The sequence below is a fragment of the Macrotis lagotis genome, chromosome 1 (assembly GCF_037893015.1).
Source record: "Macrotis lagotis isolate mMagLag1 chromosome 1, bilby.v1.9.chrom.fasta, whole genome shotgun sequence".
In the NCBI taxonomy this organism is placed as follows: domain Eukaryota; kingdom Metazoa; phylum Chordata; class Mammalia; order Peramelemorphia; family Peramelidae; genus Macrotis; species Macrotis lagotis.
Genome location: NC_133658.1, coordinates 357,082,533 through 357,110,428, shown reverse-complemented (window position 1 = coordinate 357,110,428; position 27,896 = coordinate 357,082,533). Strand labels below are relative to the sequence as shown.

Sequence of the window (27,896 nt, the reverse complement as noted above, 5' to 3'; positions counted from 1 at the left end):
CACACAGCTAGGTAATTATTAAGTGTCTGAGACCGGATTTGAACTCAGGTATTCCTGACTCCAGGGCCGGTGCTTTATCCACTGCACCACCTAGCTGCCCCTAGATATCATATTTCAAGAAATCTTTTTTTTTATTTTTGCAAGGCAATGGGGTTAAGTGACATGCCCAAGGTCACCCAGCTAAGGAAGTATTAAGTATGAATTGTCTGAGGTTGGATTTGAACTAGGCAGTTGAAAACTGCCTAGACACCAGAGAATCAAAGGACAAAATGTACAGAGAAAGAATCTAGACAATTCTTCCTGAACCAATTTATTTCTCATGTCATGCCAATCAAACTACCAAAAATTATTTTAAAGAGCCAGAAAAAATAACAGAATTCATCTGGAAGAACAAAAGACCAAGAATATCAAGGGAATAATGAAAAATGCAAAGGAAGGTAGCCTAGTTGTAAAAGATCTAAAACTATATTATACTGGCAATCATGCAAACTATTTAATACTGGTTAAGAAATAGAGTGGTGAATCAGTGAAAAAGATTAGGTATATAAGACTCAGAGTAAATGTCCATAGTAGCCTAATGTTTGAAAAGCCCAAAGACCCCAGCTTCTAGGATAAGAACTCACTATTTGACAATCTTCTCTCCTCCCTCCAGTCTATCTTTCTCACAATTGCCTGAGATGATTTTCAGATACAGAGATTCCAATCTGCTGCTCAAAAATGTTCCATAGTTTCTATTGATTTTTTTTAAAAGTTTAATTTTTTTTCAATTAAGAAAAAAAAATTATTTTTTCTGAACCTTTAATTCCTTCCCTTGGGGAAAAAAGAGAAAACAAAAACCTTGTGACAAATAGGTATAGTCAAGGAAAAACAAGTTCCTATGAAGGCCATGACCCCCAAAATATGACTTATTTTGCATCGTGAGTCCATCACCTCTTTATCAGGAGGTAGGTAGCGTGTATCAAAATTGGTCTTCTGGAATTGTGGTTAGTTTTTTGTGTTGATCAGAGTTGCAAAATCTTTCCAAGTTGTTCATCTTTACAAAGTTGTACTGTTTAACTATTTAATGAAATGTATTTCTGTATCCAACTGTGTAAACTTTTTTTCTCATTGACCAGTTCAGATGAGAGAGTTGTGTCATCTGTAACCTCTGACTCTGATCCCCTTCTTATTGGTATAGATATATACCTGCATACAATCATCATACCTATCAGTGAGTTAGGGGGACCTATAGACCCCCAAGCACATGAAGACTTCCCCCAGTGGAGTGGACAGAAGAGAGTAATTTGTTCAAATGATTATGAAGAAAGCTGAAGCAGTCACTGTGGAGCACTTAGAGTTTGGTCAGACATCAAAGACACCAAGGTTATCCACTGCATGCCCATCACCAGTTGTCCTGACTTTTGTCTTAACACTGGCATTTGATGACTCTGGAAGAGAGAGTAAGGCTGATGACTGTGCAACTATGCCTCACTTAAATCCAATTCACTGGCAAATCAAGAGATTTCCCCATGATGTCATTAATCATCTTTGAAAAGGAAGGATGAATAACAATTTGAATACTTCAAATAATTTTCCTTAACTTTCCTTTACTTTCCCCACCAAGTATATTCCTTCTCCCTCCCTTTTCATTCTTCTTTTAAGATCATCAAGACATAAGTGAACCAATCCCAAATTTTCTGCCTTTCTTAATGATTCCCGATGATGGTGGGGTTCAGAGGGGACACATGTTAGAATGTAATATCTCTCCTTATTAGAACATAAGCTATTTATCCTTGTTTAGTCTTTTGTGGTTGTTTGCTCATGTTTAATTTATGTTTCAACTCTTGTGTTTATACTTCAAAGTTTCTATTCATCTTTGGTCTTTTCATAAGAAATGCTTGTAGGTTCTCTATTTCATTAAAGATCTAATTTTTTTCTCTAGCAGAATTATACTGAGTTTTTCTGGGTAAGTTATTCTTGGTTGTAAACCTATATAGCCTTTGCCTTCTAAATTATTATAATCTAAGCTCTCTGTTCCTCTGACCATTAAATTTGATGTGATCCTGGCTGAAACTCCTTGATACCTCATTTCTTTCTTTTTGGATGTTTTAAGTAATTTTTTTCTTTGACCTGGAAACTTTGAATTTTAACTCTACTATTCTTGAGATTTTTCATTTGAAAATTTTCATTTGAGGAGGTGACTGAAAGATTCTCCCCCCCCCTCATTTAATAGTATTCTTTTTTCCAATTACATGTAAAGGTAGTTTTCAACATTTTTCTTTTTTTTCTTTTAGTTTGTTTTTTTTTTTGGCAAGGCAATGGGGTTAAGTGGCTTGTCCAAGGCCACACAGCTAGGTAATTAGAAAGTGTCTGAGGCCTGATTTGAACTCAGGTACTCCTGACTCCAGGACCGGTGCTCTATCCACTACACCACCTAGCTGCCCCCAGTTTTCAAAATTTTTAATAAAATTTTGAGTCTCAATTTTTTTCTTCTTCTCTAAGATAGCAAGCAATCTGATAAACATTATACATGTGCACTCCATATTTCCACATTATCATGTTGTGAAAGAAAAATCAAAATGAAAGGGGAAAAAACGAGAGAGAAAAAACACAAAAAAGTGAAAATAATATACTTCAGTTTACTCAGACTTTATCATTCTTTCTCTGTATATGGATTGCATTTTCCACGTGAGCCTTTGAAATTGTTTTGGATCATTATACTGCTGAGAAGAGCTAAGTCTATCATAGTTGATTATCACACAATGTTGCTATTACTAAGTGCAATGTTCTGGTTCTGCTTACTTCACTCAGGATCCATCAGTTCATGTAAGTCTTTCCAGGTTTTTCTGAAATCCAGCATCTCATCATTTCATATAGTAATTATAGTTTTCCCCCATATTCATATACCTCAACTTGTTCAGCCACTCCCCAATTTATGAGTATCCCCTCAATTTCCAATTATTTACTGCCACAATAAGACTGCTATAAATTATGTCTTTGGAATACTAGTCGTATTGTTGGATCAAAGGGTATGGACAGCTTTATTGCCCTTTGGATAAAATTTCAAATTCCTCTCCAGAATAGTTGGATCAGTTCACAACTTAACCAAAAATACATTAGTGTTCCAGTTTTTCCATATCCCCTCTAACATTTATCATTTTCCTTTTCATATTAGCCAATCTGATAGTTATGAAGTGGTGCCTTAGAATTGTTTTAATTTTTAGTCCTTTAATAGTAATTTAGAGTATTTTTAATAGAACTTTAGATAGGTTTAATTTCTTTACCAGAAAACTTTTTGTTTACTTCCTTTGACCATTTATCAATTGGGGGATGATTTATATTCTTATAAATTTGACTCAGATTTCTGCTTTCCTTTTAAATCTTGGTTGCATTGGCTTTGTGCAAAATCTTTTAAACTTAATATAATCAAAATGAACCATTTTGAATTTCATATTGTTCTCTATCTTTTATTTGGTCATAAAATTTTTCCTTCTCCTACAGATCATTTGATTCCTTGCTCTCCTAACTGTTTTATGGTATCCCCCTATTTGTCTAAATCATGTACTCATTTAGACCTTATCTGGGTATAGGTTTTGTGAGATGTTGGTCTATGTCTAATTTCTCCCATTCCTAGTCTTCTTCTAAACAACCTAAGCTCTGTCTCTTCTAAGCCTTGGCTCATGCCTGGATACAATCATAGCTCTTTCTTCACAGCTCTTTGCAGATGACTCTTCCTCCAGAGAGTTTCCCTGATCTTTTCAGGTAGATGTGATGCTTTTCTGCTCCGAACTTCTTGTGTGATTTGTACTTTTCAGATGACCTTGATAACATACCAACTTGTAGTATAATTATTTGTGTCCATGTCCTATCTCTATTAGATTTGAGCTCTAGGGACAGCTAGGTGGTGCAGTGGATAAAGCACTAGCGCTGGAGTTAGGAGGACCTGAGTTCAAATGACTCAGACACTTAATAATTACTTATCAGTGTGACCTTGGACAAGTCACTTAACCCCATTGCCTTTAAAAAAATAGAAAGAGGAGGTTTTAAGTTCTAGAAGTTTAGGGATGGAGGAGTCTTATTCCTTCTTTGCCTTCCTATTGCTTGAATGAGTTATAGCTATTTAGCCACATCTCTCCAACTTTATTTTAGATGGCCTTGGAACATTTAACAATCAGCTCTTGTGGGGAGGGGGGGAGTTAAACTGAAGACATACCTTTTTTTAAGACATTTTTTTCCTTTCATTTATTTATTTTTAATATTTTTAAATAGTTTCAACTTTCAAATTCTCTCCTTCCCTTCCACTCCTCCCTCACCCATTCTGAAGGCAAGCAATGTGATATCAATTATAGATGTGAAGCCATGCATAATATAATTTCATATTGGCCATGTTGCAAAAACAAAACAAAACAAAATAAGAACAAGAAACATAATGAAAATGAAAAAAGTATGCTTCAGTTTACACTCAAGAGTTCATCAGTTCTTTTCCCAGAGGTAGAGAGCATTTTTCATAATGGCTCTCAAAAGAATATATTTTAAATTTAATTTTCTACATTAACAATCTCTTTATCTCTTTCCTAAATCTTTGTTGTTGTTTAGTCACTTCAGTTGTTTGATTCATCATGACCCACTTTGGGGTTTTCTTGGCAAAGATCCTAAAGTGTTTTGTCATTTCCTTCTCCAGTTCATTTTACAGCTGAAGAGACTTGTACAAACTTAATCAGTAAGGAGAACAAAATCTATACAAAGTAATCAGAGGGGGAAAATGGGAAGGGGGCAGTTCAAGAGAACTAGCAAATAGGCCTAATATCATCCCCATTTTCCCAAGGACTCAGAGTTTGGAAGACCTGAATTTGAATCCTTAATTAATAGATTTACTACCTCTGTTGGCCTGGATAAATGGCTTTGCTTTTCTCATCTGTAAAATGGAATGATATAAGCACCTACATTATTATTATGCAGATTCAATGAGCTGATCTATGTAAAGTGTTTTGACAAACTTATAGTTTTATATAAATGTTAACAAATATTATTAAGTTGACATTTTTTCTTTTCTTTTTTTCGATCACTCTCACTTCTCAATACTTTCATAGTAGTTCCCTCTTATAATAAATAAGTACAATCAAAAATCAAATTTCCATATTGGTCTGAAGTGTGTGTTCTATTCTGCACCTATGGTCCTGCCATCTTTTTGCCAAGAGTTAGAAAACACGCTTCTTGGGTCTTCCAGAGTTGATCTTGGCCATTATCCCAAGCAGAATTCTGAAGTCTTTCAAAGTTTATTAGGAAACCTTTCCTGATTACTTCATACTTCATGGAAGTCTTCTTCTTGTCCTAGGAATCTGGGGCTAATAAGACAAGATATGGGCTTAGATGGAACTTGGACTGAGATTGATATCCCCACCCCCAGCCACCTCAAGCCCCCAATCTCTCATCCTTCTATCTAGTGGGGCCCAATTTCCCCAAAATAGCTCCCAGCTCAGCAGCTGCCTTGATAATCAGTGACTGAAGGTTCTATGAGCAATATCTTTTCCAGCAAATGCTGATAGGAAAGTGTTGGGGAATAGTGGCTGTCAGCACCCTGCCTCCAGGCCTTTTCTTGCTTCCCTAGTCTCAGGCCCTAAGCTCTTAGCCCTCTCTACCAACTCCTTTCAATTGAATGGTGCTAGGCCCCAATCCAGCCCAGGCTCCAGCCCTCACATTTCAATATCTCTAGCACTGAACCCCCAGATCTCAGTTCCAATGAGACCTTTAGATTTGGCTTCTTTTAGCATCTACCCATCCCCAAGTGTCTAGGACCCCAGATCTCAACCTCCTGGCCATTCAACCTGTAGCATCTACTCCTAGCTGTATACCCCAACTGTATACCCAGCATCTGGACCTCATTTTTGAAACTTTAGTCTTTTTTTTTCTTTATGGAGCAAAAACAATAAAATTGTAGGAATATAAAAAGATAACACCTTTTTTCTATCAGGGTGGGGCTAGTTAAAATTTGATAACAGCCTATGTTATATCTTCATCAAAAATATTTCCCAGAAGTTCAGGAACATGTAATGATTACATAATTCATTTGCTGAAAATTGCTGCAACAGATTAAGTTAGACAAAAGTTTGGTGCAACAAACAGTGATCAAACAAAAAGAATATTTAATAACAAAAAAACAAATAAACTCTGGAAGATAGATATTTTGTGTTTCAGTTGAAGTAACTGTTAAAAGCAAAATATGGAAACAAAAGATTTCCATTCAAAGTACATATTCTGAACAAATATGTCCGTGTGATTATTTTTCCAGGCCTATTTAAGACTCTACCAGGCCAGACCTTTTGCTGCTTTTGCTACCTTCACTTTGTTTTCCCCTTTTCCCCGTTTTGCCTTTAATTTTTTCCTTTGTCTCGGATGCATCCAAACTGGGTACTGTCCATGTTCATCTAAAAGGCTCTTTTTGTTTCTTTTAGTATCCACATCTATTTTTGATTCACCCTCTTGATCTTTCCCCACACAGTCTGTTTTCTCTTTGATTTTTCCAGGTGCTACCACGGTAGCTATGTCTTTTACCTCTTCCATTAAAACATCACCATCTATCTTAAGTATACTTTTTAGGCGACTTGGTGCATTTTTCTTTCTCTTTTCTGCACGCATCTTCCTTTTCCACTTACTCCGTAAGCGTTTTGCCATTTTTGCCTGGAACTCACGGTCCTCAGAGCCCACGGGGAGCGAAACTTTAGTCTTAAGAACATAACTTCTTTTTCTAAAATATATTTATTTTTCCAATTATATATAGAGATAATTTTAAACATTCACTTTTTTTTTTTTTTTAGGTTTTTTGCAAGGCAATGGGGTTAAGTGGTTTGCCCAAAGCCACACAGCTAGGTAAAGTGTCTGAGGTCGAATTTGAACTCAGGTATTCCTGACTCCAGGGCCGGTGTTCTATCCACTGCACCACCTTAGCCACCCCTAAACATTCACTTTTGTAAAGTTTTCTCCCATCTACCCTTCTGTCCCCTCTACCCTGACATTGATTATATATCTACTATTGTGTTTCACACATTTCCATATTGGTCATACTGTGAAAGAAGAATCAAAACAAAAAGGGAAAAACCATGAGAAAGGAAAAGCAAAAAATAAAAATAAAAAAGGTGATGCTAGTATGGTTTTATTTGCATTCAGATTCCATAAGTCTTTCTCTGGATGTGGATGGGATTTTTTAATTGCAGGTCTTGTAGAATTGTCTTTGAGCTTTGTATTCTGAGAAGAGCTAAGTTCCTCAGTGTTACTGTTAAGGTGTGCTATGTTCTGGTTCTGCTTACTCCACTCAGCATCAGTTCATTTAAGTCTTTCCAGGTTTTTCTGAAATTGCCTGCTCATTGTTTCTTATAGAGCAATAATATTCCATCAATTCATTTACCACAATTTGTTTAGCCTTTCTCCATTTGATGGGCATTCCCTCAATCTCCAATTCTTTGTCACCACAAAAAGAGCTGCTATAAATATTTTTGTACATGTAGGTCTTCTCCCCTTTTTTCTGATCTCTTTTGGATATAGACCTAGTAGTGGAATTGCTCAATCAAAGGGTGTGAGGGTGGCTAGGTGGCACAGTGGATAAAGCACCGGCCCTGGAGTCAAGAGTACCTGAGTTCAAAACCGGCCTCAGACACTTAATAATTACCTAGCTGTGTGGCCTTGGGCAAGTCACTTAAACCCATTTGCCTTGCAAAAACCTAAAAAAAAGGGGGGTATCCATAATTTTATTTAACCTTTGGGCAGAGAAGAAACCAAATTCTAACTCTGATTATCTAAATATGAATTTCTAATCTCTCAGTCCTGAAATTCCAGTTTCCAACATTGAACCCCTAGTCCATAATCCACTGCCCTAATTCACCTGAGCCTGGAACCTGCCTGTTACCCCTTAGCCTGAACTTTCCCAAATTCTTCATCCCTCAGCCTTCAAGGCCTTGACCCTCAAGATCCCAGCAATATAGTCCCTGACTCAGGGCATGGTCTTGAGGCTCAGGATTCTCTTTTGTGTTTTTGTGGGATCAGCCCTGCAGAGGAGCCCTGACAACCTCAGACCAGGAGTAAGAGAGAGACTTCATGAATACCTCTCCAATCCACCAATTGCCCTCTATAGCATCTTCACCAGGTTCCTGGGGAAAGTCATTTAGTTGCCCCCCTCAAGTTGCTTATATCCTTTTTTTTTAAAGGTTTTTGCAAGGCAAATGGAGTTAAGTGGCTTGCCCAAGGCCACACAGCTAGGTAATTCTTAAGTGTCTGAGACCAGATTTGAACTCAGGGACTCCTGATTCCAGGGTCGGTGCTTTATCCACTGCACCACCTAGCCACCCCAAGTTGCTTATATTCTAATGATGGAAGACAACATACCAACAACTATGTACAAGCAAGCTATGTAAAAGATAAATTGTAGGTGATCTTAGAGGGAAGTCACCAGCATTAAGGAGAATCAGAAAAACTTTTTATAAAAAATAAGATTTTAACTGGAATTTGAAGGAAGCCAGGAGATGAAGGTAAGACAGAGTATTCAAGGACTGGAAAACAGCTAGTGAATTGCAGTGAAATGGCAGATTTGGTTTATTGTGTGAAGAACATCAAAGAGGCTAGTGTTACTGGATCAAAAGTAGGAAGGACCCAGGGAGCCAAATAGAAGATGTTTTATTGATCCTGAAGGAAAGAGGGAACCTGAAGGTGGAACCCTTTTCAGGGCTGCTCATCCAACCTTGATGTCCACTTGTCACTCAACACATATTTGTGGCATAAGAAACTGTAGCATACAGTAGCAGCCACATAGTAAACTGTCTTGGCAGATGGGTTAAATCAGGTTGAGCTTCAAACCTTAGGTGGATTAGGAGGATGTCTGCCCCAAGCATGTGAAGACTTCTCAAGGCAGAATGGGTGAATGAGACCAACGTGTTCCAGAAGCCATGAAGGTGACTCTGTAGAGCACTGAGAACTAGGTCAGGAAAGGTCATCCACTGATTATTTCCAGTACTGATAAATCGATGACTCTGGAGGAGAGAGCAAGGCTGACAACTTTGTGCAACTCTGCCTCACTTAAGTCCAATTCATGTATAAATTAATATTATCAACTTGTGATGTCAGTGATCCTCAGTCCTCTTTGAAATGAAGGACAAAATTACAATAGGGAGCTACTGAAGTTTATTGAATAGAGGAAGGAGAATAACATGGGTAATGTTGTTAAATCTGTACTTTCATAGCTAAGTGGAGAATGGATTAAAGTGGGGATACCCTTAAGAAAGGAAGACAAACCAGCAGGCTACTGCAATCCATAGTCCAGGCATGAGACCATGAGGGTCAGCACCGAAGTAATAGCAGGGTCAAATGAGAGAAGGATGAGTATATAAAAGATATTTTGAAGGTAGAAATGATAAGATTTGACAATAGCCTGGATATGGAGGTTGAAAGAGAGTGAAGAGTTGAGAATGAGACCAAAGTTTCAAGCCTTGGATGACTGGGAGGATGGTAGTGCTCTTGAGAGTAATAAGGACATCAGGAAGACGGGAAGGTTTTTGGGGGGGAGAGAATGAGAGGGGAAACTCTTTCATGGATTTTTGAAATTTTATTTTATTTTATTTTATTTTTTTAGGTTTTTTTGGCAAGCCAATGGACTTAAGTGGCTTGCCCAAGGCCACACAGCTAGGTAATTATTAAGTGTCTGAGGCCGGATTTGAACTCAGGTACTCCTGACTCCAGGGCTGGTGCTCTATTCACTGAGCCTCCTAGCCACCCCTTTCATGGACTTTTTTGAAGGCTTCTGTCTCATCAATGACTTATATGGTCTTGGTCGGTATCAGAGAGAGCAAAGCCATTTCAGGTTCATTTCTCCTTCATCAGACAGGGCTTGAATACCCCCAGATAATCTGATACCCTAACCCATAGCATAACCTACAACCTGAGAGAAATCATTTCTAACCACAGTTTCTATATATATAGTATAAGATACCCTCAGTATTTCTTCTTCTTGCTCTGGGCTTTGGACTTTGAGGTTGGTCATTTTGTGGAATGAGTGAGTAAATGGATGGATGGATAAGAATGAATTAATGATAGATAAGTAAATGGATAAATTAATGGATACAGGAAGGATGAATTGACATTACTTTATGGATAGATGATGAATGATCTGTTCGATACATTCAATTCAATAAATTTATCTTCCTTAACAACAGATCTGAACCTAATACATTATAAGAGAATTTCTGGCTTAACTTTCTTAATCACCATTTACTTAAGAGGAAAAGGCCACATAACTGGCTAGATCTTGCAGAATCAAACTAAGATGGGGCAGCTAGGTGGCGCAATGGATAGAACACTGGACACTGGAGAACACCGACACTGGAGTCAGGAGAACCTGAGTTCAAATCCACCCTCAAATACTTAATAATTGCCTGTGTGACTTTGGGCAAGTCACTTAACTCCATTGCCATAATCAAATAATAAAAAAAATAAAGTCAAACTAAGACATCAATTATAGCTCCGGTGTTTACTACCTGGTTTCCTTTATCCTGCCCTTCTGTCATTTATTCTTTGGTCTGTAAATCTTCATCTTTATTAATTACTTGAAATTCCATTGTACCTATCCTGCTTATCCTATATAAAGTTGCAGAAACTGCTGCACCGGATGAATTCACCCGCCCCGCCCCCCCCAGAATATGAATTAGTTGAGGGCAGGAATTATTTTTCATTTGCCTTTATATTCTCAGTGTAGTTCTTAGGGCCTAACATATTTAAGTAAACTTAATTGAAATGAATGAATGGATAAATATGAACAGATGAATGGATGAACAGATAAAAGGATAGGTGGCTCTATGGATAAATGGACAAATGAACTTATGAGTGAATAGATGTGTATAGAGACAGATAGATTGAGGGACATGAGAGACAGATGGATGAACAAAAAACTACATGCTCTACTTTTCCCTATCCCTTCCTTCAACAGACTTTTTCTTCAGTTCCTCAGTCTTTTTTTTTTTTTTTAGGTTTTTGCAAGGCAAATGGAGTTAAGTGGTTTGCCCAAGGCCACACAGCTAGGTAATTAATTATTAAATGTCTGAGGCCAGATTTGAACTCAAGTACCCTGACTCCAGTGTCGGTGCTCTATACACTGCATTATCTAGCTGCCCTCAGTTCCTCAGTCTTGATGTTGTCATCATCCCTACCCACTCTGGTATTCTTTGTATATATTTGGGACATATTTGTATGTTTCCATATTGGCTTCCCTGCCTTGAAAAATCTTTATCTTTTTTTTCCCCAGAGGCTAGTACTGCTCAGCACATAATAGGTATTAAATAAATACTTGATTTTTAGTTATATAAATAAATGCTTGGTATTTGTTGATATCTATATGGGTAATAAACTCATTGTCAATTATTTTCTTGAGTCCCAGCCCACCTTTCTTTTTGAATTTCTTCCTTAGATCCAAGATTGAGAGGTTAAAGACTCAGTGGTATATTGGAAAGAGAACTGAATTTGGAACAAGAGGAACTGGAAGTAGGATTTGTAAGAAGTTAAAAGAATGTAAGCTTTGAGGAAAAGAATGAAGAAGGAAAAGGGAGAGGATACACTGAAGGCATAACTAAGGTGGAATTTTAGCTCAAGAGAACTGAGTAAGTTATTTCTCATGCAGAATCAAGCAGGGAAAAAAATCAATGAAGAAATTTCTGTGGGAAGAATTCAGAAAGAATTTTCTATTTTGGAATTCAGGTAAATTTGAAAATAGCAATTCTTGGGGCCTCTAGGTGGCCTAGTGGATAAAGCTCCAGCCTTGGAGTCAGTAGTACCTGGGTTCAAATCTGGTCTCAGACACTTAATAATTACCTATCTGTGTGGCCTTGGGCAAGCCACTTAACCCCATTTGCCTTGCTAAAATCTAAAAAAACCAAAAACAACAAAAACAGAAAATAGCAATTCTTTCCCATTAAGGCTAGGAGGAATGAAGCTGGGATCAGGCAGATAAAGACTCTTTCTCTTTAGGGAACTGGAGATCAATGTAGGGGGCTAAACTCATATCTGGGGGCAGAAATAGGATGAAATAGCAAGAAAGGACAATAGCTCCAAGAATGTGCTTGGCATGTACCCCTAGGAGAAAAGAAAAAGACAGGTTCCACATAACAAAACATTAAGAACTACACTGTGACATTAAGGAATTATAAACAAGACTGATACACATTGGAAAATGGCTAAAGAAATAATAGTATATGGAGGTTATAGAATACTATTTTTGCCATAAGAAATAACAAATATGAGGGAATTTAGATAAGTATGGGATGGCATTTGAATTGATTCAGAATGAAGCAAATAGAACCAGGAAAACAGAATATATATATATATATATATATATATATATATATATATATATATATATATATATAATATATATATATATAGTAACTATAATATAGACAAGCCAAAACTGAACTCTGTGTAATAATAATGTCCAAATGAGAAAAAAAATAAGAAAATATACTTTTTTCCCTTCCTCGCTGAGTTGGGGTGTGGAACACCACTTATACTGTCAGTTTTCTTTTTTAAATCAAATTCATTATTTATTTAACTTTATTTAAACTTAATTTAAAAATTTTTCTGAGTTCTGAATTCTCTCCCTTCTTTCAGTCCTTCCACCACCCTTTAAGAACACAAGCAACAGGGGCGGCTAGGTGGTGTAGTGGACCGGCCCTGGAGTCAGGAGTACCTGGGTTCAAATCCGGTCTCAGACACTTAATAATTACCTAGCTGTGTGGCCTTGGGCAAGCTACTTAACCCCATTTGCCTTGCAAAAACCTAAAAAAAAAAAAAAGACAAGCAATATATCAATTATAAAAACATGCAAAATATATTTCCATATTAACCAAGTTGCAGAAAAAAGCAAGAAAAAAAGAAAATGAAAAAATTCCACTTCTAATCTGTAGTCAGTATGCCTCTCTAACTAGAGGAAGATAGCATTTTTTCATCATGGATCCTTTGGGATTGCCTGAATTATTTCATTGTTCAAAGTAGCTAAATCTTTCATAGTTGATCATAATTATAATATTGCTGTTTCCACGTACATTTTCTTCCTGTTTCTGCACACTTCATTTTGCATCAGTTCATATAAGTCTTCTACAATCAGTCTTAATCCTTGGTTACTTTTGTTATACTGTTTCCCGCCCCCCCCCCCCCTTAAAATAGAAATAGCTCTCTAGAGAGGGGAGGAGGGGAGGGAGCTATTCAATAATGGAGGTCTTGTAAAAATAAAATATAACGATTTTGTTTTTAAAAATTTACAATGGAGTAAGCAGTGGTTTTGGAGTCAGAGAACCTGAGCTCAAATCATAACTGTCATTTACTCCTTTGTGACCTTGGAAAACTAATTTAACCTCTTTATCCCAGACATTTCTCTAAGACTATAAATTACTACCTGAGTGTCCCTGAGCAAATCATTCAATCTTAGCTTCTCCAACTATAAAAAGAAGAGATTGGACTATATATATTACCTCTCAGTTTTCCCCCAGCTTTCAAATCTATGATCCTGTTACTGAGGAGTTAGTGATCAGTATTGATGAATGAGTTTCCACACTGAGAATTCACCAAACTAATAAAAATCACAGATCCAGAATTCCTTCCCTCCCCGCCCAAAAAAAATCTTGTAACTTGTGACTATTAATTTACTTGGACTTTTCATTTAATTAAATCTAAAATTTTAATTTGACTTCATTTGGGTCCTATGAAGTCATGATTTTTCTTTGTGTTTCTGAGTCACCGGATCCAGTTTCCTTTGTAGTATTGCCAATTGACCCTGAGGTCTCTGTGTGGGACCTTCCACAGAAGGGAGGGAACAAAGGAAAGGGGCCAGTGGGCTAGAAGAGTCAGGGAGTTTCCATCTATTTCTGTTTCTCTTTATGTCTTAGCTCTGCTGTTGATTTTTTTGGGTGACTCTGGACCTAGGTCCTCTCTCTCTCTCTCTCTCTCTCTCTCTCTCTGTCTGTCTCCCCTCCCCCAATTTTCCCACATGTGAAATGCAGACAATGGACTGGATCATTTCTAAGGTCTCAACAAACTCTAGTATTCACTAGTTCTAGGTTTTTCTTTCTCAGTCAATGCTTGAACATTTATGAAACACTTGAAAGTTTCCTAATGATTAGCCTGGTTTCCTCGTCTCTCCCTGTGTTTCTGTAGCCTGGACTTCCTCGGTCACCTCTTCTTCCTGCATGTCTCTGCATCTGTTTCTGCGAGGCCAGGGGCTCAGGGGGCTCCTCCTTCTGTACCCCATGCTCGGTCATGCCTCTGGGTCTCAGTCCTTCTGTGTCTCTCTCTCTGTCTCCATGTCTGTCTCTTTCTATTTCCCTCTCTTTCTCTGTCTCCATATTTCTTCCCAGTTTCTTTTTCTGTGTCTGTCTTCATGTTTCACAATTTCTGCATTACAGTCTCTCTCTCTGTATTTCAGTCTCTCATTATCTCTCTCCCTGTCTCTCTATATATTTCAGTCTCTGTTCTCTGTGTCTCTCTGTCTTTGTGCTCCCCTGACAATAGGAGGTAAAAATAGCCCCTGGGCGGTGCTGGCTGGGATGGAGATAAAAGGGAATTTGCCTTTTGTGTCCTGTGGCCAGGATGGGGGGGTCACTGGGCCGTGCTGACACATGGGGATTGCTGACATAGCTCCCCTGCTGACCTTGACAGGGCTGATAAAAGAGGCTGAGCTGCCCCAGGCCTTCACTTCGGGTGCTGAGGTTGGTGATACAGGGTGGGGAGTGGGAGCTGGGCTTGAGGGTGAGGGGCCCTGACCCTGTGTGGAGCTAGTCCCACTTGGCTGTGTGTGTGGCTGTGTGGCCCTGTGGGCATGTCTGTGAGAAGATGTGACTTTGGCGATGTCTGTGAGGGTATAGGTGTGCCAGACGGTGAGTGGGTACAGGTTTGAGAGGGCACTTCTCTGTGAGTGGGTCTGAATGTGAATGGATTTACCCATGAGATGCGGTGGCCCAAGTTGGTGGATCTGTGTCTGTTTGTGAGTAGAGTAGGAGGAAGGACTGGGCCGCTATCCTGCCCCTAACTTGGGTGAACCTCTAACCTAGGGGACACTGAAGGAAGCTGAAGGACGCTGAAGGTCTCCTGGAAGTTCCAGTGCCTGTCCTTTCCCATCCTTGGGGCCCTAGGTCAGCCCTGGGCTCCTCCTTGACCCTTCCTTTTTTCTATCTTCTCCTTACAGCATTCCCTGGATTCCCCTTCTGTTCTTTACTTCTTGGTGTTGCCACCACCACCTCTGCCACCATGATGGACCTTAGTGAGTTGGGGGAGGCTGCAGCCTACCTGAGAAAAGAGATGGTGAAGGCGCCTGGAATGCCAGGAGATGGTGAGCATGGGCATGGGGAGCCAGAAGTCATGGGGACAGAAAACATGGAAACCATGACATAGACCAAGGCCAAGGCTTCACTTAGATAATAATAGTTATTTTGCTAATAATAGCTCATTTATATAGCACCTTAAGGTTTACAAAATTCTTTCTAGATATGTTTCCATTTGATCTTCACAATACCTGTGAAGGAGGTGCTATTATTATTTTCATTTTATGAATAAGGAAACTGAAGCCAAGGGGAGTTAAGTGCCTTGAAAATCTCACACAAGTATCTGAGGCAAGATCCAGGACTCCCACTCTTCTCCCCCAAGGATAAGCCTTGTAACTCCTATCAGTAAATGCAATAGACATTTATTGAGTGCAGAGAACCCTGCAAGACCTTGGCATAAACTTGGCTAAGATGTGGTTCCTGTTCTCATGCAGCCCACACTTAGAAGGAGGACAAAGCAGACTCACAGATAAAATCCAATATAACACATTAGAGAAGTGTGAAATGAAGGTCTATGGGCTCCGGTCTAAGGGACTGAGGGTGTCTGGGGAAGAGTTGGTGCTTGAGTGAGTCTCATCTTAAAGGATGGGTAGGAATCCAACCAGTCAAGAGGGGGGAGGGGGGACATTCCAGACATAGAGAACAGTTTGAACAAAGGTGGAGACGTGGGCAGAGTGATGTGAACACAAGGACAAAGAGGCTGTGGGCCAAGGGATTGATTCATAGACGTGACAAACCTACCCCCAGATGGCTAGGGGAGGCCACCCCAGTTAAACCCCTTGGGCCATGAGGGCTGGAAACTGGAACCAGGAGAGAGGGCTTTGCCTCTGTATTTGCTTGCAATTCTTTTATATTCTCTAGGCTCATATTCATAAAGGTGAGGATTATTAATATCCTCATCCCCAGGTGAGTAAAATGAATCTCAAAAGGAACTTGTCCAAAATCACCCCATGAATTAATGGCTGATCTGGGATGAGAACCCAGGTTTCTTTGCACCTCACTCTAGAAAACTCACATATCTGTCACTTAGGGCTGAAAGGGAGAGAAATGAGCCTTGGGGATAGAGGTGGGAGAAGGCTCAGGGTTTTGGGGGTAGTATTGTTGGAGGGGGGTCTTAGAGGTGGGGAGATCAAAGAGAATTGCTCAGTTTCTCACATCCTCTCCCTGGGAGTTCTTGAATCTCAACTAGAAGAGGTTCCCTCCAACCCAGTCCTGACATTCTTATTTCCCCTTCTCTAGGGAAGAAATGGGTCTGGGTTCCAGATGAACAGGAAGCCTATCTGGAGGCAGAGGTCAAGGAGATCAAGGCAGGCAAAGTCACTGTGGAGACCAAGGACCAGAAGGTAAGAGGCCTTGGACTCCATTATCCCAGAACCTGTTCTTTACCTGAAATCCCTGATATCAGTAGCCTCCTCTGCTCTGATTGCTCTGAGACACTCAGGTCAGTCCAGGCCCATGGCCCATGCCATCTTCCCTAGACCAAGTAGCCAGGGTTCCAGGGGAATCATTTCTCAAAGACAAGTGGAGTTTGGACTCCAGACAGATAAAACAGGGCAGAGATTGTGAGGAAGAGATAATAAGGTACAGGAGACCAGGTATGACCTGGTACAAGTCACTTAGCCTCTCTGGGCCTCAGTTTCTTCACTTGTAAAATGAAGAAGTTGAATTGGGTGGTCTCTTGAGGTCCCCTTAAGCTCCATGAGCCTATGAAGGCAAACATTCATAATCAAAGGCTCATTTTAATCTCTAAGCTTGCTCTCTCTGTCTCTGTCTCTGTTTCTCTGTCATGCACACGCTTACTATAGGAGACAATGAAAGGAAGGGGAAGAAATGATTAACCTGATACACTTTCCCATGGGAATAGTGCCCATCTAGGCAAGTTTTTAATGGAGATTTGATTGGGAAAAAAATCATTTGAAAAAGAAATTAGGGAGGAGGATGTGTTTTAGATAGTCACAAGTTCAACATGAATAATGTGTTGCAGAGGCAACCCCTGAAAACTCATTGGCTCTAAGGCTGGATGAATAGAACTCTAGTATTCAGAACGAGGAAGGTGGTGCTCCAACTGTCCACTTTTGATTCAATTAAATATCTCTGAGGGGTTCCATGGAGAAAACACTAGACCTGAAAAGCTTAATTTTAAAACCTCCCTACTGCTTAGCATCTGTATGTCCCTGGGAAAGTCACTTGACTTTAATCAGTCTGTTTCCTCATATGTAAAATTTGGGAACTGAATTCAATGAACTCTAGTTCTTTTTAGGTCTAAATATCTATGATCCTATGGTCTATTTCTCCTAAGCTCTAAGGGCACCTAGAGTACAAAGATGAAAAACTATATACAGTCTTTGTTATCAGAAAACTCATCATTTAGAATAAGGGGAGATTAGATTAATAGATAGAAAGCCAGTCTTGAGGCCAGGAAGATCTATGTTCAAGTTCCACCTCCGATATCCTGGCTCTGTAAGCCCCAATAAAGTACTTAATCTCTCAGTGCTCTAAGACTAAAAATTGCAGAGAAGGTGCTGACTTGTACTGGTGGAGGAATGTCCTCACCTGGGAGTTCTCTATCCCAATGAAATCACAGGTCCTGTAGATATACAGGTATAATATAGACAATTGCAGGGTAAGTGACATCATAATTGATTTTTTCCATTTCTGTAGAGCTTTTAGTTAGAATATAAGCTCTTTGAGAGAAGGAACTAATTTTATTTCTGTCTCTGTACTCCCATCACATAATGAAATAATAAATAAATTTGGATTTATTTGAATCATTGAATTGATAGAGTGCTTCCTTCACATCTTTGACAGAAGTTAGGATGGCTATTATTATGTCTGTTTTATATATGAGAAAGATGAAGTCCAGAGACTTGTTCAGGAAAATACAACCAGGAAACACTGAAGAAAGGACTGGAATCCAGTTGACTTATCTATAAGTCCCATAGTCTTTCCATTACACCTTAATAAAGTGAATTGAAGGTCAAAAAGAAAAGGCTGAGAGATGTGGAGAGGGAAGGATCATTTTGTTTTTGCTTTTTTTTTTTGGTAAGTCAATGAGGTTAAGTGACTTGCCCAAGGTCACACAGCTAGGTAATTATTAAGTGTCTGAGGCAGGATTTGAACTCAGGTCCTCCTGACTCCAGGGCCGGTGCTCTATACACTGTGCCACCTAGCTGTCCCTAGGGAAGAGTCACTTTGAATGAAGAGGAGAAATCACGGAAGACTTCATAGAGGAAGTGGCACTGGATGCATTTCAGCAGGAGATGGTGGGATCCAGGCATGAACAAAGGCTCTCTTCTTAAATGAGCCTTCATTTTCTTAATTGCATTCCTTAGGAGGATATAAGCTCATTATCCCCATTTGGACTCCAAAACTGAGGTAGATGGGTTAAGTGACTTGCTCAGGATCACACACCTAGTAAGCTTCTGATCATTCAAATCTTCCTTACTCCAGGCCCATCATTCCAGACACTACACTTCCTAGACTTGTCCTACTTGGTTCCAGATGGCAGCTCTAAGAGAGAGAGAAGGGAAAGTCCCAGGGAGTCAGATTTCAGTTCAGTAGAAGAAAAGTTTTTTTAAAGGACAGGGAGAGCAGTCCAACCATGGAATAGTTGGCTTCGTAAGATAGTGAGTTCTCTGTCACTGAAGATCTGCAAGCAGAAGCTGGATGACTCCCTGTCTAGCATTTTGCAGCAGAGATTCCTAAACTGGTGGGAGGGGGGCAGACTGGGCTAGATGATCTCTCAGGCCTCTCCCAGCTCTGATCTTCTATCCTTCCCTATCTCTATTCCCAGAATAGTAAAATTGTACCTCTCTCCTTCTCAGAACTGATCAGCTGGGTCAGGTTGGACATTCCCTTGAATTCCCTTGGTCTGGATAGTGATTGAAGGGCCCTAGATATCTGGAAGGGGTCTCAGAGCCTGAGACCAGAGGGAAGAATTCTGAGGACCCCCAGATGATGCCCCCTCCCCTTCCCCTACAGATCCTGACTATACGTGAGGCTGACATGCAGTCCATGAACCCACCTCGTTTTGACATGCTGGAGGACATGTCCATGATGACCCACCTCAACGAAGCCTCAGTTCTACACAATCTCCGTCAACGCTATGCCCACTGGATGATCTATGTGAGTTCTGGAGGCCAAGGCTGGGAGGGCCTATGGGGGACCTGCAGGAGCCCAAGGTCCCAGGGCAGGGAGCCCCATGTTTCAGAAAACTCCCTCAGCCCCCAGGGTCAGGCAGATTGCAGGCTTCTGGAGGCATCTTGGGCAGTTGATCAAATAACAAGTATTTTTAAAACACCCAACCATGAACTGGGTCCTGGGCCAGGTACTAAGGGAGCAAAGACAAGAAATGACATGACTTCTACCCTCTAAAGGAGGGATTCGAGGGGGAGGGGGAGGGGGAGATGGGGGAAAGGGCAACAGCATGTACACAGATAAATAAAGGCAGAAGGTCTACAAAGAAGTTCAAAATAATTAGGGGAAGTAGGATTCTGGAGGAGGCCCCAGCATTAGGGATGATCAGAAATGTGATTCTTAATAGTGTTGAGTCTCAACACCCTGTTGTGAATTGTTAGAATTGTTAGGAGTCAGAGATAAGAAGGAGAGCATCCCAGACCTGGGACAGCCAGAGAAAGGAATCAAGAAGAGGGGGAGGGGGGAGTGCAAGTTGGAAGAACAACAAATAGAACGGTTTTGGCTGACCCCCTGTGGGAGTGGAAAGTTGGGCCGCAGCTTTCTGATCAGGGTGTTGTATCTCCTACAGACTTATTCGGGCTTGTTCTGTGTCACCATCAATCCCTACAAGTGGCTTCCTGTCTACACTGCCCCTGTAGTGGCTGCCTACAAGGGCAAGCGGCGCACAGAGGCACCACCCCATATCTACTCTGTGGCAGACAATGCCTACCACTCCATGCTGCAGAGTAAGGGACTGAGCTCAACCCGGACCCCTAATAGCAGACTCCCTCCTCTAGCTCCCTCCCCATCCTTGTCCATGGATCAGGCTGCTGCCCTAATACATTTGCTACGAGGCTGCCTGGGACATGGGGCTAGACTGAGCTTGTGGGGGTGCGGGTGGGGGGATTGTACTAGGGGCTGAGACCTATATCTCTCCCTTCCCCAACAGATCGGGAAAACCAGTCCATGCTGATCACGTGAGTACCCAAGGTTGGGGAAGGGATGGGAGGCTGGGAGTCCAGCTAGGGCCAGGGCGATGATGAGGCTGTCTCCCCCCACCCCCATTGTCTCTCTAGCTTACTGACTCAGGACTGGGGTTCCAGGATCCCTCATGGCTCCAGACAGATGTAGGATATCAGGGCACTAGACTGAGCCAAGGGTGGGGAACATAAAGAGGAAGTACATACAGTTCTAAGTCAGCCCCTGAAACCGGAGAAATCCTATACTATTCCTCTAGGGGGATCCTCCCTTTCTGCCTTCAAGATTCTATGCCTCCCCTCTAGCTCCCAAGGAGAGATGGGAGAAAGACCAAGACTTACCTTGGGGATCCAGGATGGGGATCCTAGCCATAGGGAGCCAGGGATGGGGGAACATAAAGGGGAGGACTAGGGACCATGGGCACCAAAGGGCTGGGAGAGGCCTTCCAACGGAGACTGACTGGCTTTTCTGTCACCCAAGCGGAGAGTCAGGAGCTGGTAAGACCGTTAACACCAAGCGGGTCATTCAATATTTTGCCATCGTCGCTGCCCTGGGAGAGGGGCCGGGCAAGAAAGCCGTAAGACCTGTCCTGTTTTGGCTTCGGCTTGTTCCCCTTCTTTTCTTCCTCCTTTTCCCCTTTTTCCCATGTTCCTACTGGGGCCTCTCAGCCCTGGCCCTGCCTGAGCCTCCTCCCCCAGGGAGGCAAGACTCTGGCCTGAGCAAGGCTTGACCAACCCAGGGTCTTCTATCCAGAGCTCTGGGGTTCCTTCCATCCCTTCTTCCCAGGACCTCTGCCCTTTATTGGATGATGCCCACCCATCTGCAGGCCTCTCCTGGTCCTGTCCAGTCCCATTTCCAACTGTTGAGCCTTGCTCTCTGGGGGCATTTTGGTTTTGTGGTGTTTTTTTTTCCTTTGTTTTTGACATTATCATCTTTTTCTCCCCCCCTCCTCTATTTTATTACCTTTCCATTTTCATGTCTGATCTCCCTGTTTGGGGTGTTTTTTGTCTTCCCCCCCACTCTTTCTCTCTGTCTTTTAAACCTTTCCTCTTTCTACTTTCTCCTGAGTGGCCAGTGGAAATGAGACAAATTAAAGAAAGGTGGTCTGGGAACTTTAGGCTAGCAGTCTGTGTGGGTAAAATTAAGAAAAGCAAAGAGGAATAGTTTTAGATCCTACAGGAGAAGTCCAGGGGTGAGGTATTTTGAAAGGGGAGAAGGGATGTTCAGGAACCTTTCTCTTCACTGTGAAATATTGGAAACTGCCTTGGAAAGAATATAAGTAATTATTTAGTAATTCTATGCCATAGAAATCTCCCCTGTGACATCTCAACTTCCACATAAAAATCTCTACTGATGAGGAGCTCACTACTCAAAAAAAGAAGGCAATTCCACTTTTCTACAGACAGACAAACCCAAAACTAAGTGAGGCTACTGGGTCTTTGCCCAAGGCTAAAATCTGGAGGGGGCTGCTTGCTTTTGAGAAACAATGAGCAGAAACTACCAAATTCAGAACATCTACATAGCAAGAATAATTACTTAAAATTTGAATCAATGAACATTTATTGTGTGTCTACCAGGTGTTAGGCACTGGGTTGGGTGATTGTGGAGAGATACAAAGACAAAAATGAAATAATCTCCATCTTCAAAGAGTTTAAATTTGAAGAAGAGAGACTGGTGCACAATAATAATCAGAATAAATACAAAGTAAGCACCAGTAGTTTTGAGCATCTGGAAAGGTGTCATGAAGAAGGTGACATATCATTTGTTTCTTTCTTTAATTTTTATTATTTAAGACAATGGGGTTAAGTGACTTGTCCAAGGTCACACAGCTAGGCAATTATTAGGCGTCTGAGGCTGGATTTGAATTCAGGTCCTCCTGACTTCAGGGTCAATGCTCTGTCCACCGCACCACCTGGCTGCTCCCACATCATTTGTTTCTTAAAGGAAAGCAGGGGTTCTGTTAGGGGAAGTTGGGGTAGGAACAAATTTCAGGTGTGGGGATTACCAGTGCAATAGTAAAGGGATGGACTGTGCTATTCCCTGCATGAGAAATGCAAAGGCCAATGTAGCTGGCCTTCACAGTGCTTAAGAAACATAGTATATAATGTGCCCAGAAAGACAGGTCATGAGCAGGTTGAAAAGGTAGGAAGAGCTAGTAGCAATAGTGGACCACTGGAGTTCATTGAGTAGGGAGAATAAGGAATGCTATCAAATCTACACTTAGGGGAAAATAATGTTGGCAACTCTATAGAGGAGAGATGGGAATGAGGAGAGGCTTGAGGCAGGAAGACCAAATAGGGTAAATGAGTGGTAATGAGGCTGAATTAGGGTGGTGACTGAAGAGAGATAAGGGGTCAATGAAAGGTATTGTGGATGGAGACACGGCAAGATCTGAAAACTGATTAGATGTGTGGGGTGGGATGATGGGAGGAATCTCAGATAACACCAGAGTTGTAAACCTGGGATACTGAAAGAATAGGGGAGTTTGATAGAAGGATGAGTTTGGGGGAAAGATAATGGGTTTTCTTTTTTATACATGTTGATTTTGAGATGTCTAGTTTGAAGGCAGTTGATGCGGTAGGACTGAAGATCAGGAGAGAGCTGGATTAAATATATTGGAAGTGATCAATAATTGGCATACTTCCTCTTCCCCCATGCTATGCTCCTTACACATGGTGTCTTTTTAAAGAGATGGCCTTCTAGTGTCATGGGGGCTGGTGTTCATTGACTCACCAGAAGACACTGTCCCAGGTACTTTCCTTGAGGACTGAGATGTCTTGCAAACTTCTCTTAACTTAACTTGAGGACACACTCATGTTGCTGACCCTAGGCATGTTTTGTGGTGCTTGGCCTGAATATAAGAATTCTGTGCACTGGAGTAGCTAGGTGGTGCTAGTGGGTAAAACATTGGCCCTGAAGTCAGGAGGACCTGAGTTCAAAACCAACCTCAGATGCTTAATAATTAATCTAGCTGTATGATCTTGGGCAAGTCACTTAACCCATTATCTTACCCCCCCAATTCCAAAAAACTCCATGCACAACTATGATTATTAGAAATGTTTTCCAACAAAAATCTATCTTCCTGATACTTTCTCTAGCTGCTCCTAGTGCAGCTCTCTGGGACTAAGAACAACAATACAGATAATTATGTACATTTCTCAGTCAACAATCAATTAACCCATATTTATTAGGTGCCTCAATACTTTGCTAGGTTCTAAGGACATAAATGCAAAAAATGAAACAATTCTTGCCCTAAAATAGCTTACATTTACTGGTATGTAAACGCTAGTATCAGAAAGGTAGCAAAGTCTCTACCACTGTTGGGTCCAGGTAGGTAGGACAAGTATTGTTAGAGGGATTATTTCATTTTTATATTTTTATCCTCAGCACCTAACACAGTATCCGGCACATTGTAGGTACTGAATAAACACTGGGGCACGATGAACTCCCAATGATGGATCTCCCTCTATCCATGAAAGTTGGCACCTTCTCTGCAAATTATAGTTGTAGCATTGTCTAGAACACTGAAAGTTTCAGAGGCAGGATTTGAACCCAGGTTTTCCTGATTCTAATCCTAGCTTTCTATCCACTATGTCATGCTGTCTCATTCCTACTTTATGGATGAGGAAACTGGAGAAATGATAGAGGGGATTCAAACCCAGATTCTCTCTACCTCCAAACTCAAATTCCCTCTACCATTCTCCACCATGTGATACCACCTCTTACAGCTTCCATATTTTACAGTCCTACAAACATCTGAAAGTAACAATTGTGACTTTTCTAGGCTAGCTTTTCCTAGTTCCTTCAACTGATCCCCTAAATAACCTTGGTTTCCATCTTCTCCTGTTTGTTAATATTCTTTAAAATATGTAACTGGCCAAAGGTCTCCTGATCTGGGCAGAGGACAGTGGTTCCATCACTTTTTTTCCTTCTGCCTCTTTTTAAATAAATTAGCATTTCTGGCTGCCATGTTGAATTATTGTAGTAAGACTTTGGGGAATTGCTCCAAGTGGCCACGATGAGGGGTATATTGTGTGTGCAGAGACGTATTCTCCCTTACCTTCTTTTTTTAGTTTTTTGTTTTTGTTTTTGCAAAGCAGTGAAGTTAAGTGACTTGCCCAAGGTCACACAGCTAAGTCCCCCTTACCTTCTTACACATGTCAACCCTTGTACTAGCTGCTTCTGAGAGACAGGAGGAAGGGGAACAGATAGAATACACCTTTGTCTTTTGCAACTGGCACAATCATTCAGTTGTTTTTATTTTTAACCATGTCCAACTCTTTGTGACACCATTTGGGGTTTTCTTAGCAAAGATACTGAAGTGGAATGGAAATACTCCAGTCCACTTTACAGATGAGGAAACTGAGGCAAACAGGGTAAAGTGACTTACCCAAGGTCATACATCTAGGAAGTGTCTGAGGCTAGATTTGAATTCAGGGAGCATTATATCTGACTGAGGCCCAGCACTCTATCCATTGTGTACCTAGTTGCCCTCAAATGGCCCAATTAACCCCCAAATCCCAGGTAATGTGAGAGTCCCAGATGGGGCAATAGGAAATCTAGATTCCAGTTCTAATTTTTCTGGGTGACCTTGGACACATTGTCTACCTTTCCTGGACCTCAATTTCTTCCTTTATAAAGTGAGTGGTTTGGACTCAATGTTCTTCAAGGGTCCTCGTGATGCTGACATTCTATAATTCTAAGTTATTCTTCATAACTCAGTGCTCAGGGGAGAAGTGAGGGTTCCCTTGGAGTCCCTTGGGGTTACCAATGATAATCAGCTGAACCTCTAAGCTAGACCATACTGGATTAGAGGATGATGGAAGGATAATAGAGGTTATTCATCTTCATAGTTCAGTTTATAGAATCCCTGTGAGGAGTCTCATCTGTTTTCCAGAGGAGGAAACTAAGGCTCAGGGTGGTTCAGGGATGTGCACTTAGGAGATGCTAGAGGCAGGATTCTAGTTCCAGTTTCCTCACTTTGAGCTTCCTTATAGAGAGGAGGGACTTTCTGACTGAAGTGGACAGGCTAACTTGAGAGAGTATAGAGAGCAACCAGGGAGCAAGGGGAATCTACCCCCAGCCCCCAGCTAGGCGCAGGCCCTCTGCCCTTTCTTTCTTCCCTTCCCTTTCTTCCGCCTTCTGCATTTCTCCATCTTCCCCTTCTTCCCCCCAGAAGAACTCTGTAGGGTTTCTCCTCCATAGCGGGGAGGCCACTTGGGTGGTGCAAGTTAACCCTATGCCCAGGTTCTCCCCACTAACCAACATCTTGCCCTTGACTCTTAGTCTTCACCTCACTATGTTTTCTCACTCTCTCTCTTTCCCTCCCTCTTTCTTTCCAGCAACTTTTGGCAACTAAGACTGGGGTGAGTTGGGGCTATCTTAGGGAGGGGAGAGGGAGACACTTATACCCAGAGTCCCCCTTCCCTGCTACTTCTGGGTCTCTTAAAAAGCAAAGCTGTTAGATTAAGATTAAGCAAGACTGGCAGCCTTGCCCCTTCACCTCCCAGCTACCTTTGTAGCCAGAAACCCCCAGTGATGATACCTTTCCCTTCTACTGCCCTCCACCACTCTAGGGGACTCTCGAAGATCAAATCATCGAGGCCAACCCAGCTTTGGAGGCCTTTGGAAATGCCAAGACTCTGAGGAATGATAATTCCTCCCGTTTTGTAAGTTATCCTAGGGGCAACTAGGGAAATAAAGAGGATGAGAGTGAGAACACAGTTCTATGGTCCCAGCAGCCAGAGGGTTAGGATCAGAGACCTGCAACCAAATGGTCCTGGGGCAGAGGAGTGGGTGAGGGACAGAGGAAGAGGGGAGGGGGCTGAAAGAAGACCATTAGCTCCAGGTTTAGTACAAGGGGAGTGGAGGTGCAGGGTCCCAGGTATACTTGGAGGGGCATAGAGTGAATGGAGGTCTGGGAGCCCTAGAATCCAGGCCTCCTCACAGCCTGCCTGTGCCTTCTTCCCTCCTCAGGGCAAGTTCATTCGGATCCACTTTGGACCATCAGGAAAGTTGGCATCTGCCGATATTGATAGCTGTAAGTCAGGGAGGGATACGAGGGAGGCGGAATAGAGGGGACAGAAGGTTCTGGTTTTCTGTATACTAGAGTCAGCAGCAAAAGCAACCTTGCTTTTTGCAAAACTCCAGCTTTCCTTGGCCCTATCAGCCTCCCACTCATCTAAGGTTGACATTAAAGCGTTATGTGCGTGCGTGTGTGTGTGTGTGTGTGTGTGTGTGTGTGTGTGAGAGAGAGAGAGAGAGAGAGAGAGAGAGACAGAGAGAGACAGAGAGAGACAGAGAGAGACAGAGAGAGATGGAGAGGGAGAGGCAGAAAGAGACAAGAGAGAATTAGGTCATATTTCTAATGCAAATTCCCTTTTTCTGTACTGTACCTGTAGCAATGAAGACTGAGGATTTTTTTTTGTTATTATTTTTTTATTTTATTTTTTTAGGTTACAAGGCAAATGGGGTTAAGTGGCTTGCCCAAGGCCACACAGCTAGGTAATTATTAAGTGTCTGAGGCCTGATTTGAACTCAGGTACTCCTGACTCCAGGGCTGGTGCTCTATCCACTGTGCTACCTAGCCACCCCAAGACTGAGGATTTTTAAAAAATATTTTATTTTTTTCAGCTACATGCAAAAGATAGTTTTCAACCATCTTTTTTTGTTTTTTGTTTTTGCAAGGTAATGGGGTTAAGTGACTTGCCCAAGGTCACACAGTCAGGTAATTATTAAGTGTTTGAGGGCAGATTTGAACTCAGATTCTCCTGACTCCAGAGTCCATGCTCTGTCCACTGTGCCACCTAGCTACCCCTTCAGCAATCATTTTTTTTTTAGATTTTATTTATTTATTTTTTTGCAAGGCAATAGGGTTAAGTGGCTTGCCCAAGGCCACACAGCTAGGTAATTATTAAGTGTCTGAGGTCAGATTTGAACTCAGGTACTCCTGACTCCAGGGCCGGTGCTCTATCCACTGAGCCACCTAGCCGCCCCAACAATCATTTTTGTAAGGTTTTGAGTTTCACATTTTTCTCCCTCCCTCCTATCATTACCTCCCCCACCCCCCCAGAGAAAGCAATCTAATAGAGGTTATACATGTTAAATATAAATCCATATTAATCATATTGTGAAATAAGAATCAAATCAAAACAGGAAAAATCATTAGAGAGGAAAAAAACACAATATATAAGTCAACTTTAAAAAACTGAAGATAGTAAGATTTGGTCTGAATTTAAACTCCACAGTTATTTCTCTGGAAATGGATGGTATTTTCCCTCACAAATCTTTTAGAATTGTCTTTGATTATTGTGCTGCTGAAATGAACAAGTCCATCATAATTGATCATCACCCAATGTTGCTGTTAATTTGTACAATGTTCCTTTGGTTCTGCTCACTTCACTGCACATCAGTTCATGC

The 27,896-nt window shown here is 41.3% G+C and overlaps 1 protein-coding gene and 1 pseudogene across 5 annotated transcripts in view; one reads left to right on the top strand and one right to left on the bottom strand.

The window, feature by feature from the left end:
• Positions 1-27,896, top strand: part of MYH7B (myosin heavy chain 7B) — an 86,576-nt gene that overhangs the window by 28,599 nt on the left and 30,081 nt on the right. For 4 of the 5 annotated variants that reach the window (XM_074212084.1, XM_074212085.1, XM_074212088.1 and 1 more), the window contains 9 exons: positions 15,188-15,331; positions 16,563-16,666; positions 19,305-19,448; positions 20,089-20,245; positions 20,449-20,476; positions 20,958-21,054; positions 25,820-25,843; positions 26,054-26,146; positions 26,454-26,517. In XM_074212084.1, coding sequence (XP_074068185.1) covers positions 15,250-15,331; positions 16,563-16,666; positions 19,305-19,448; positions 20,089-20,245; positions 20,449-20,476; positions 20,958-21,054; positions 25,820-25,843; positions 26,054-26,146; positions 26,454-26,517 — 793 coding nt within the window. In that variant the 5' untranslated portion in view covers positions 15,188-15,249. Of the gene's footprint in view, positions 1-14,615; positions 14,712-15,187; positions 15,332-16,562; positions 16,667-19,304; positions 19,449-20,088; positions 20,246-20,448; positions 20,477-20,957; positions 21,055-25,819; positions 25,844-26,053; positions 26,147-26,453; positions 26,518-27,896 lie in introns of those variants that run through there. The other variant, XM_074212086.1, reaches the window with a different exon arrangement.
• Positions 6,283-6,651, bottom strand: LOC141517814 (protein LLP homolog pseudogene; annotated as a pseudogene).